Source organism: Nymphaea colorata, chromosome 5 (genome assembly GCF_008831285.2).
Source record: "Nymphaea colorata isolate Beijing-Zhang1983 chromosome 5, ASM883128v2, whole genome shotgun sequence".
Lineage (NCBI taxonomy): Eukaryota > Viridiplantae > Streptophyta > Magnoliopsida > Nymphaeales > Nymphaeaceae > Nymphaea > Nymphaea colorata.
The window spans coordinates 13,046,027-13,058,228 of NC_045142.1; the positions used below are offsets into that span (position 1 = coordinate 13,046,027).

General features: G+C 36.7%; 1 protein-coding gene across 1 annotated transcript; it reads left to right on the top strand.

Annotated features, from left to right (window-relative positions):
• Window positions 1-4,252: 4,252 nt before the first annotated feature.
• LOC116254035 (uncharacterized) lies at window positions 4,253-11,297 on the top strand. The gene is made up of 4 exons (XM_031629060.2): window positions 4,253-4,597; window positions 4,711-5,306; window positions 9,737-10,252; window positions 11,007-11,297. The coding sequence occupies exons 1-4, from the start codon at window positions 4,372-4,374 to the stop codon at window positions 11,157-11,159; spliced, it is 1,491 nt and encodes a 496-aa protein (XP_031484920.1). The 5' UTR covers window positions 4,253-4,371; the 3' UTR covers window positions 11,160-11,297.
• Window positions 11,298-12,202: the final 905 nt, after the last annotated feature.

Sequence of the window (12,202 nt, forward strand, 5' to 3'; positions counted from 1 at the left end):
TTGAAGCTCTTTGAAGAATGATGACTGCTCTTAATGTTTGGGACTAGCTTGGGCTTTTGCCCACTGTGACTTATTGATCTCCCGTACCAACTTTTTTTTTGGGCTTTTTGCTGAAATATCTAGTTTTCTAAATGTTGGAGTAAAAGGAAGAATACTTCATCCTGCGACCTTCTCTTTCTTTCCCACATTTTTAGGTCCTTCCAAGAGGTTTCTCCAAGCATACCTTTCACTTCTAGCCCTAGTAGATTATCAATGCATCATTGGTCCAAGCAAGCAGCTTCTTTCAATAGAGTCTCAATCATTTGCTGCTTTCAACATTATCTTCTAGGCTAATTACTTCGGCTGCAAATGCTGGCCCACTAACTCCCTCTCAACAAATGGCTCATGCAGTCTCTCGACACTTTTGAATATGTCACTTTTGATGTGTGGACGTCTTTGAATGTTCAAGCCTTGCCAATTATAGAGGGGTATTTAGTTTTGATGCAAATTAGAAAGTGATCAAACCCATATCCAACGCATATTGGATGCAAAGGTGATTTATTCAGTCGATTTAGAGTTAAGACCAAAAAGATTGGATCTTGTTTGCTATTTTTGTTTTGATTTGGATTCCAGATCTGATTTTGAATGTCATGATCCATGTATTCAAATCCATATTTGTGTATCTGGATCCAGATCCACAGATCCATTTTTTTTTCTTTATAAAAGGGATGTAGGCCTCATCTTATTTTGACTAAGAAATGAAAATCCAAGTTGTCTGTTAGTCTTTCCTCTTATTTCAACTAAGTTTTAGTAATTTGGTTAGTTTAGAGTTTGTTTTAGTAGAACCTTAGCTTAGTAGTTCAAACCTACTAGATTATGACTTATATATCCTGATCTATTTACATCAACTTTTTATTCCTTCTCCTAGACTTTTCATATTTCCAATTCTCTTCATTCCATTGCATTTAGAAACTTTTCAAAGCTCCTTCCTAACGCATTAACCCTTGCATGGCCACCACCCACACCTATTCCTAACAACTTCTCCTCTCTCTCAACACGACTATCCCTCTAGAAAACAAAGATTCTTACATTACCTGCTTTTTCTCCTCCTACCGCTATCAAGAAGGAAGACATACTCCTTAGCCCAATGCCTTCCAAATACAATATTGGAGCTTGATATTGGTGCTTAGCTAATCTCAGTTGCTCAAATTGTTACTGATCAGGATAGACCAGCATTGCCTTTCATATTGGCTATGTCATAGCTTTCTTTTTCAAAGAAAGCTTCTCAAATACGGCTATTAATTCAGTTCAGACAACTTGTTCTTTTCTTCACTTGTTAACATGAAGATTCTAGTGCAGAACATCCGCGGGTTAAATTGTCACAATATTAATGGGTGCCTTTATCTTGCAAACTTTATCAAAGGCTATTTATTGTCTAGATGTTGTTGCATTTTCAAACTAAAAATACCTACATATTTTTTGCGGACATTTCTTCAATATGGTGAAACATTACTTTGGCTTTCAAACTAGCGTTGGACATTTGTGGGGAAATTCTTGTGCTTTGGCAATTGGCTCACTTCTGATTACATATCAATACATTCTCCGTTGTTGTACAATTCACACTGTCACATTCATATGCTTTTGGTTTTCATCTATGGGCTACTCATTGTCGTAGGCCTGTTTTATGATCATTCATCTCTTAGGTTTCTTCTTCCCTTCCTTTACAGCTCATCTAATTGATGGAAACATTAGCCTAAGCATCGGGCCGGCCCAACCCGATAAGAAGTCGGGTTTGGGCCAGCCCAAATCTTAGGCCCGACCTGATTAAATTATAAAATATATAATTTTTATATAAAATAATATATAAATATTAAAAATTATAATAAAATATTATAATTATAATATAAAATAATAAAATATATATTAAAAAACTATTATCAGGCCGACCCGGTGCCCTTTTTTTCGGGCCCGAAATCGATTCGGGCCGAGCACCCACCAGCAGCCCAACCCAGTGCCCAGCCTTAACTATGTATGACATTTAATTGATTCAATAAAATGAGAGGATCCTTGGATTTCTCCGTCCAGGTTTGGATGAAGAAATCCTTTGATCTGTCACAACACACCACCTGATGCCTTGATTACATAGAGATCCAAATGGCCAAAGGATATATGTATGTGATATATGTATGTCCCTAATTTCTATGAACTACATAATGTTTATTAAATTATAAAAAACTTATCATAGCAAGAAGAAGTGGTTTTATGTCATTAGTTTTATGATGAGGTGCTTTTATGTCATTAGTTTTATGATGAGAAAAAAAAGAAAGGGGGTGGGTTTAATGTTTATTTATACATAATTAATTTGAGTAAATTAATATTACTCAATGAAAGGTATTCTATTCATTGTGGGGGTAGGATGAACCAAAAGATACATCATGAAAGATGCACTATCCACATCACTTAAATAGGTTCCAAAAAGCAAAAAAATTATGGGAAGGGGGCAGAAAATTTTGTAAATTAAGAAATGAAAAGGAATCAGATCGGATTTGTACTGGCTCAAAAATGATCTTTTGTATTCATACCCTCAACCCTTTGGATAGACAACTTCGGTCTTTCAAACAATTTCAAATACATATGGAGTATCAACATAAGTCAGGAGTATTTACATAAGCCAAAATAAGGATAGTAAGGACATTAAAGTGTCAATATGTATGTTGTAGATAACTTGATGAACGATAATTAAGCTGGGCACTGGGCCCGGGTACCTGACGTGTACTCGGTACCCAGCCCGGGCACGAAAAAGCTGGCCTGGGGCGGTCGATTAGATGTTGTTTTTAATTTTTTATTATTTTTATTTAATAATAATATATATTTATTATTAAAAATATATTTTATATTTAAAATTTTGATTTTATATTTTTAAAAATATTTTTTATTTTAATCAGACTGGGCGAGACTCGGGTATCAGGCAAACCAGAATCCGACTCTTATCGGACCGCTGGCCCCCATACCCAAGTCTAACAATAATACTGCTGTTGAAGACATCAAAAGTTGCATTACCAGTGCATACTACAAGCGTCAATTGCTACATGCATTTCTAACTAAAAAACAATATTCAGTGATATTCCCTTTTTGACACCCAACACATTGCAGTTTGCGTGTAAATAATGTGCAAAATAGAATAAATGTCCAATGTTATATTACTTCAAACATACTGCAAAAATAAATATTTACATTAATCATTGTCATATGTATACAGTGGCCTTTAAAATAAAAAGATAATCATACGAAAATTGTATGATCTATCAGTGATGTACATCTTTTATGAAATCGAGTGCTTCAAATAAGAATTCCACAGTCATGCAAACCTGGCCATACAAACCATCAGAATGTCACCTTCTTACGTTTTTCTTACGTTCTGCACATGGCCACAGGCCCACAGCTGAGTTTTGGTCAACAAATTATTCGTTAATGGCAATGTCCAAACAAACGTAGAAGGCCCCGTTTGATTGCACAAGCAAAATTCAAAAAAAAAAATCAATGGGGAAAAGTCTGACCTCCTTCGATTTTTTTTCAAGGTAAAATTATCCTGATTCATTGAATTTGTTAGGATAATTTTTCATGTGTTTGATTTGAGTATGAAAAACGTATATTTTGATTTAAATATGAAAAACGTATAAAAATAATAAGTTTTTTCCTATACATAGTAAATAAAATTTTTGTGCATATAATCACTATTCAATCAAATCGGTTGTGAATCAATCTAAAAAAAAAAAACGACTTTTAAAAAAACCAACAAAACATATAAAAAAATAACTAAAAGCACGAAAACTTCCACGAATGACACGTGGCTTCGTAAATAGGCTAAAATCAAATCGATTTTTCTATTGAATCAGCCGATTTCGACCGTTTTACTATAACTCATGTTGTGTTTCTAGCCTCTAACCTTAAATCCAAGACTGCATTGGACGACCTGTTTTGAGAGATCTTCGTTTAAACAAACTGAACTGATGATTTGGACATAGATTTTAAAATCATGTTACATATTTAAAAACCATGAATTTAAGGCCGAACGCTCTTCGAACCCTAAATTCATAAATTTTAAAATCTTGGGAATCTTAAAATTAAATCTCCTGTGAAACAAACACAGGTGGTCTTTCTCACGTCTTGGGTACATCGAATAAATAAGCACATAGCGAAAAGCGACTCCGGTAAAACAAACATAGATTCTTCACGTCTTGGACACATCGAATAAATAAACACACTGCGAAAAGCGACTTCCCATCCCATGCTGTACACCCTTGATCCACCCAAAGCGGGTCCCTGCATGCTTGGAAATGAATAAATTCCGGTAGCGGGTACACCCGCTCTGCAAAATCCGAGAACGAACTGATGGGAAATCCCGTCTTCTTCCTCCTGTCGTTCCTGTTATGTTTCTATCCACCATTGTCAGCTGCAGCAGAGCAGCAACAGCAGTATGTATCCGCAGTTGGTGACCCTGGAATGCGAAGAGATGGTCTCGGTGTTGCCTTCGAAGCCTGGAACTTCTGCAACGAGGTGGGGAAAGAGGCCCCAAACATGGGCAGTCCCAGAGCCGCAGATTGCTTTGATATAACCAGTAAGGCCACAAAAGTAAAAAGTTTCATGGGTTTCCTTTTGTTATAAGACATTTGTTTCCTGTTTCTCCGTTGATTCTTCTTCTTCTTCTTCTTCTTCTTCTTCTTCTTGCAGGCCAGGGCATTGTAGCTCATAAGGTCACAGAAGAAGAGAACAGACTTGGGGTAGGAACTCCATTTCCGGGAATCACTCCTAGGGCTCTCAATAATTCAGATCTGTATGCGGTCGAGAAGGAATTGTTTCTGGGGTCAAAATGTGAAGTTCAAGACTCTCCAAAGCCATGGCAGTTCTGGATGGTGATGCTCAAGAGCGGCAACTTGGATACCACCGCGGCATTGTGCCCGGAGAATGGGAGACCCATCGGCCCTTTCAAGCAGACTCCCAGGTTTCCTTGCTTCGGCAAAGGCTGCATGAACCAGCCGGCGTTCTATCACGAGCAGACCCGATTCGTCGATGGCACGACGAACTTGAGAGGGAGCTTCAATGGCAGCTACGAATCGGGCGCAGATCTCGGGAAGGATGGAGTTGGCAGCAGCAACTCATTGTATGAGGTGGTTTGGGAGAAGAAGGCAGGGGCCGGGAGTTGGGTGTTCAGTCACAGGCTGAAGACGTCGGAAAGGTATCCATGGTTGATGTTATATCTCCGAGCTGATGCCGCCGCAGGCTTTTCCGGCGGTTACCATTATGAGACCAGAGGCATGTTGAAGACTGTAAGTAGAGCGATAGCCCTTTCTCTTTTCTTTATAAATCCCTCCCATGAACGATTCAGTTTCTCAGCTGCTGCTTCTCCATCGCCGCCTTCCCTTTCTCCCGTTCGATTATAACTTAGTTTGTTAGAAAGATTTTACCGTACAATCCAGGATACCTTAAGAACTTTAAAATCTAGGTTTTATAAAATTTAAGTTTTTTAATGAGCTTCAAAAAATTTGTCTTTTGTTTTTTAGTGATACATCTAAAATTGATTTTTGAAGTACTTAAAGGGGATTAGGTTTTTCAGTCTTGTAAAACTCAAAATTGGATTTTTATAAAAACCTAGTTTTGATGACATGCAAACACTTGAAAAACTTGAATTTAAAGGCAAAACTTAATTTTGAAGGGTCACCCAAACACCCCTTAAGTTTTTTTTTTTTTTTTTTTTGTCTGTTCCACGAGTTTTTTTTTTCACGATTTGGTAGTTCTACAGAGTCACAGACTTGATTAGGCTTAAAATGTCTAAAAATAGATTTTCCTTACGAAATGACAAAAATATCCTTTTGATTTAATGTAGGACCAAATAACATGAAAATAGGAAAGATTTCATCTTTAGGGGTAGAAAAGTCCTACGACCACTGCATAGAATTGTTGGAAAGTTTTTAAGAGGGCCAACCTTTAGTTTTTCAAAAGCTTTATAGGGTCAAACTAAAATTTTTTGAACCATTACTGCGAAAAAATTCATTTTGAAAACTTAAATGGATTACGACCCCCTTCCCTCCTGCACTAAGAAGGATAAAGTTGAAAGAATTCGGGGACAATGAAATTTGTTCATAGTTCATTACCTTCAGGTAAATTATTAATCTAAAACAAAATAGTTTGTAGGGGTGGAGTTAAGGCTTTCTAAAACAACATAGTTTGTAGGGGTGGAGTTAAGTCGCATGGATCTTGGCTCCACTTTAATTTAAAAAAAAAAAATACATGTAAATTTTAGAAAATTTTACTTTTTTTATATAGAAATTTTGAAAAATGATATTTTTACCCTAATCAAAATTTAAAAACTTTAATTCGACCTTCTTCATAAAAAATTTCTGGTTCCACCTCCGTCCGTCTAAGTCCACAATAATTTATTAAAAGACTATTGGTGCTTTTAGGAGAATTTCTGGTTAAGTGTCACTAGTAATAAATTTTGAAGATAGATCAATATGTAAACAAGAAAAATGATCCAAAGTGTCAATATGAAAATAAAATCTTTTTGAGGTCCATATACCTATACATTGCCCACACCTACCTTCACCCTCTGCACCGAACCTTTCTTTTGTGAACCACGTGAATTGCTTTCCAGCGTTTGCTCTTTCGGTTGAAAAGTACATTCAACGGAATAGGATTCCTGGGTTTGCCCTTTCGGTTGGAAGGTACATTCAACAGAATAGGATTCCCGAGGGTTCTTTTGTCTCAGAATAATATTTAAACTCCGAACTAAAGAGCGACACAGCTTTTATTTGTCAATGGAAAATTTTAACTCGGATTTGAAATGCCAAGAGAAAGAGGTTGCTTAAATCAAACTTCTTCCTTTTCCGCAAAATCATCACATGCTCCGATTCTTTAAGCGCACGCAATCATAATTTGTGGACGCCACAATTGAAATATGTAAGGGAGAGAGCGGGAGAAAGAGAAAGCCGATGATGACATGCCTTCTACCTGCATCCATCTGAGCGGTTAAGCTAAGCTTAAGTTTTTAGGGTTGAAACAGAGGAGAGAAACCACTAAGTCGGGTAAAAATAAGATCCTTTAGATTTTCACTAAAAAATGAAGTTTAAATAAAATAAAAACATCCTTATAAGTGTATACGAACTAATTTAGTGTAAAACATGTTTTACTTTCAAGTTGTTTTCGTGAAAAATGTTGGTTTTTTCTAATATGAAAATTTTGATTTTATAAGAGAGGCTCAATTTTTGTTATCATAAAACATTATTAGACTAAAAAAATAATTAATTTAATATATGCTTCTCAACAACTTGTTCTTAAAAATCACGCTTGTAAGTATAAGAGAGAGAGAGAGAGTGTGTGTGAAACAGGTATCCATCAAATCCTCATACACCTAACTCTGATGAGAACCATTTGGGTCGTGAATAACAAGGTGATAAAGTGGAGGGAGATAAAGATATAAATATAGAAGTCAATGTGTTTTTTAAAAGTGTAAAATACCCTTAAAAAATGAATTTTCTTAAATGATTTGAGGGTACTTCCAACTCTTAAAAAAATAACATGGTTTCAATATTAGCATCTTAATCTTCACCATTTAATTTAAACGGCCTATATGATTTTCATGGTTTGATAACTATTATATATATATATATATATATATATATATATATATATATATATATATATATATATATATATATATATATAATGTCTTTGTTTATCCTGCACATGTTATGAATGTTAATCGGAACTGTTTTTTCCCCAATATGACGATAGTTTAACAAACTAATTATAATCTATGGTTTTCTGCTGATTCGTCGTGATTGACCAAGGGGCTATATTGCCAAGATAAGAAAAGGAAAAGAAAAAGGCTTCGCTTCTTGAGTTCGTTTGATTAGTGTTCTCTTGGAACAGCAGGAACAGGGATTCATAGTGACTGTGAACATGTTTCCCGTTTGAGTAGCTTGGAACGGGGGCATGTTTGCATAGGTTCAGAGAGGGACACATTGTGCCTGTTGTGCACTTCCAAGGTGAAACTGGCTGCTCAACATTCAATCACCAAAACGAAGTAACAGGGAAAATCTGAAAAGGAAAGAGAGACACCTAAATCTGTCGGCCCTTTAAATCTTCAAATTATGCATCAATAATTCATTGGGTTGCATGGTCAAGGCGACAATAATCATTCACACAGTGCTGCCTGAGTCCTCCTGTAGAAGCACCACATCAGTTCCATTTTTAGATTCTTTTTCCATCTGCATCAGGAACACTCCTCTCCTGCCTTCATATCAAGCCGTCACAGTTTGGACGACGACTGTTGGCTGAGAGAGAGAGAGAGAGCCTCTCGCTTCTCCTGTCAAGGGGGAGGAAGGCATGGGTTTTGTGTGTGCAATTGCCCACACGGATCCTAAAAACTTTTTTATTTTTATATTTGATATTTTTAAGCAGGTACCTCTTAAAAATTTAAAATTTTATGACTACTGCCCCTCAGCCACCCCAACCTGTGCACAATTTTTTCGTTGCAGCAATGACCAAATGACTCCATTAAAATACAAAAACAGAAACTTTTCGTAAGTGTAAACAAGTATTGTGACAAAAAGAAAAAGTTTAAAACGTCTTCTACTTTATAAAAAGTTTAAAAAATGTCCCATTATGAGGGTAGGGGGTGAGGAGGGAAAGAGCCAAAAGCAGAGATGTTTGTGTTTTGTCCTTTTTACGCCTGAATGGTTTCCGACGCAGAAAGTTACTTGCCTGTGCCACGCGGGACATGTAGGCCAAGAAAATACAGTGTATGAGTTGGGGTATTGTAGAAACTATTTAAAAAGAAATGTGTTTTTTAGTCTTTTTAACTTTTTTGTTTCAACAAAAAGTTTTCTTTTTCTAATAACCAAAGATATTTTGGTCATTAAGCATGCTGGCACATAAAAAAAATTGTGCATCAACAGCACCTATAACCAGCTTCGTCCTAAGCGACCTGCTGGGGTTCAGGTGCCCTTTGCGTGGGCATCAGATTTGGAACGCACCGACGGTTTTGTTCCATGTGTTCTGATGTCCAATATTGATTCACCGGAGCGTTTCAGGAACAACTGTGTTGCTGTTTTGGGCTGTTCCTGCGAACGAAACACCTATTAGAACTTGTTTGATCATGTTATAGGGACATGAGGAATGGGGACGTCCTGCTCTCCACAGTTCTGTCCTGCCTGGCAGACAGAACGAGTTCTCCGTCTATTGTTTTGTTTGATAAGACAAAGAGATTAAGAACGGATAAAATGTCTCTGCGGTCTGGCCTTTTTGTCAGTGGCCTTTTTTCTTTCTTTTTTTTTTCTTTTTCTAGAAATTGATTTCAACTCGATCTTCATAATCATATCGAGAAATTGATTTCAACTTGACCTTCAAATTGATTTCCCAATATAATTCAGCTCGACCTTACTTCTCTCCCGTGATGTGAGAAAGCGAAAGAGAGAGAGAGAGAGATGAGTATTATATAACTCTCCTCTTCTAGTCAATCAATGGGCTTCCACCATTACTTAAGAAATCGCTAAGGCTGGCCGAAGGGACATAAGCTCTTGATGAAGTTCATCGCAATCAATGTCTTGAATTTGATTTCTCATAGTACTATTAGCTAAAGAGAGTAATGGTGGTCGCCATCAATCATGCTAATAGAAACAAAACCCAAGAAGACGTTTCATTCCTTTTTATCTTCCACTATCTCTAGCTGCTGAAATGCATCTCTGCTTTGTGACAGCTTCCAGAGTCACCCAACTTCAAGGTTCGTCTCACACTTGATGTGAAACAAGGAGGAGGGACCAAAAGCCAGTTTTACTTGATGGACATAGGGAGCTGCTGGAAGAACGATGGTTCCCCATGCGATGGAGATGTTCTTACTGATGTAACCAGATACAGTGAGATGATAATCAACCCTCAAACACCAGCATGGTGCAGCCCTACAAATTTGGCAGCCTGTCCGCCGTTCCACATCACTCCAAACAACAATAAGATTCACAGAAACGACACTGCAAATTTTCCTTACTCTGCTTACCACTATTACTGTGGCCCTGGGACTGCAAGGTACATGGAGAAGCCTTTCAGCACCTGTGATCCTTACAGCAATCCTCAAGCGCAGGAATTGGTCCAGCTATTGCCCCATCCCGTTTGGGCTGAATATGGCTATCCTTCGAAGAAAGGAGAAGGATGGGTTGGGGACCCAAGGACATGGGAGTTGGATGTTGGTGGACTCTCCAGCAGGCTCTACTTTTATCAGGTGAGGCTTTTCTCTGTCTATCTTTTCTGCTTTTCTCCTTCCACTGGGAATGTGATTGGGAAATGGGTATCTAATTCACAAATGAATTTTAGTTTATCTGCTTTGACCATGGAGTCGATGAGGATGCACAGCAGAGACTGAACTCTGCAACTATCTGTAATGTAGAGATCAATCATATTCACGTGTGCAATTCATGGTGATGATCTAGACTATTGTTACAACATGACGAGATTTTCGAAATTTTGCAATATTTACGAGAAAAACAAGTAAAATGAAGACATTCTAAAAATCTTGGCAAAAAAGATCGATAATCTCGTGATATTTATGAGAACAAGTAAAACTAAAATATCGATAAAAACCTCGGCAGAAATGAATACCTCACAATTTTCTTGCAAATTTTCACGATTTTTTAAATCAGGTTTTCACCTTTTTATTAGTTTCTCAGTTATTTTATTTTTACCAATTTTTATAATTTTTATTTTTCAAAAAATTTCCGAGATTTTTTCCATTTTTTTTAAGAAAAACAATTCACTGAAAAATACCCAAGAAAAACTTCACTATTATTTATCCGAAAATAATATTTGTGGCAATACTTAGACACTTATGATTCATTATAACCAGTTATAAGCCTGTTTCAATTTTAATTATACAAATTCATCAGCTGATGTAATTGCTGTAGAAAGAAATGTGAAAAGCTACAGGAAACATTTTTCACTGGTCAATGCTTACATTACCTTTGTAATCTCTTTCCCAGGACCCAGGAACTCCGGCAGCCAGAAGAATTTGGACGTCCCTGGATGTGGGAACCGAAATATTCATCAGCGACCAAGATGAGATAGCAGAATGGACTCTTACTGATTTTGATGTCCTCATACCTTCCCCTCCTGCTCATTTAAATGTATTCTAGTTCTTGCCATTCTACTAGACATTAGAAGGAAATGGCTCCTTAGCTTGTACCCCTGTGATCAACAGAATTTGGAAAAAGTGCCCTAATCAGGTGAAAATTTTATAATCTTTCTAACCATTTATGTCATTTATAAACTAATTGCAGTGCACACAGGGTTTTAATTGTTTCAGCTGAATTCAGTCCAATGGACCAATGGTCGTCTTGGAACTCAATTGCAGATGAGATGTTTTAGATGCATGTCTATTGAAACCTTTACCTGAAGAAAGGTACTAAGAGTGTTCAATTGAAAAAAGTATTCAACACATAAAAATTGAAACCCTTATGTTTAATTTTTGCATCCAATAAAAAGCTTATATCTGAAGCTTGAAATGGGTATGCTTCCATGTTAGAAATTATTTCTTTAATAAGAGTGTGAAAATATCACATGTTAAGAAAGAGGCATTGGCCACAACTAAAAACTATGGCCAATGTTATGAAAACAATGGCTATAGAGGGGCTAGACCCTTGGCCATATCTTGCATGACAAAACCTTCGTTAAGGGGGCATTTGGCATTGGGAATACCATGCTAATGTTTCATGAATCTATCTGAAAGATTGAAGGAAATTCATAGAACAGTTGTTCATATATTCCATGAATCTACCCAATCTTTAGAATAAATCCATGAAACAATCATACAATGTTCCTAATGCCAAATGGCTTCTAAGGGTGGCGATCATAGGGACACTTGTTAAATAAAAAGAGACAAATTTCATCACAGAAGCAATCCTACAATTATCTTTCCTAAATGTTCTATATTTATATCTTTACACACATGATTTTCACAAGAATGCTCATTAAAGTTGACAAAACTAAAAGTAACCCATTTGTTGGTGCTAGGATTTGGTAGAAATATCAACACTTCAAAAAGGTGAGGAAGCTTTTAGTTGGGTGCTAATCCATACAACACCACCCTAGTCATCTTTAGGAGTCCAAGCCAAATATATTTTAAAAGTGAGATAGCAATCCTCTTTCATTTTTGACAAATACTATCACGTGTAGTCTG

Excerpts from the sequence above, each read along its gene's own strand:
- LOC116254035 (XM_031629060.2), top strand. The coding sequence starts at position 4,372 with ATGGGAAATCCCGTCTTCTTCCTCCTGTCGTTCCTGTTATGTTTCTAT. Across the intron at positions 4,598-4,710 it reads AGATTGCTTTGATATAACCA|GCCAGGGCATTGTAGCTCAT; the intron begins GTAAGGCCACAA and ends TTCTTCTTGCAG. Across the intron at positions 5,307-9,736 it reads CCAGAGGCATGTTGAAGACT|CTTCCAGAGTCACCCAACTT; the intron begins GTAAGTAGAGCG and ends GCTTTGTGACAG.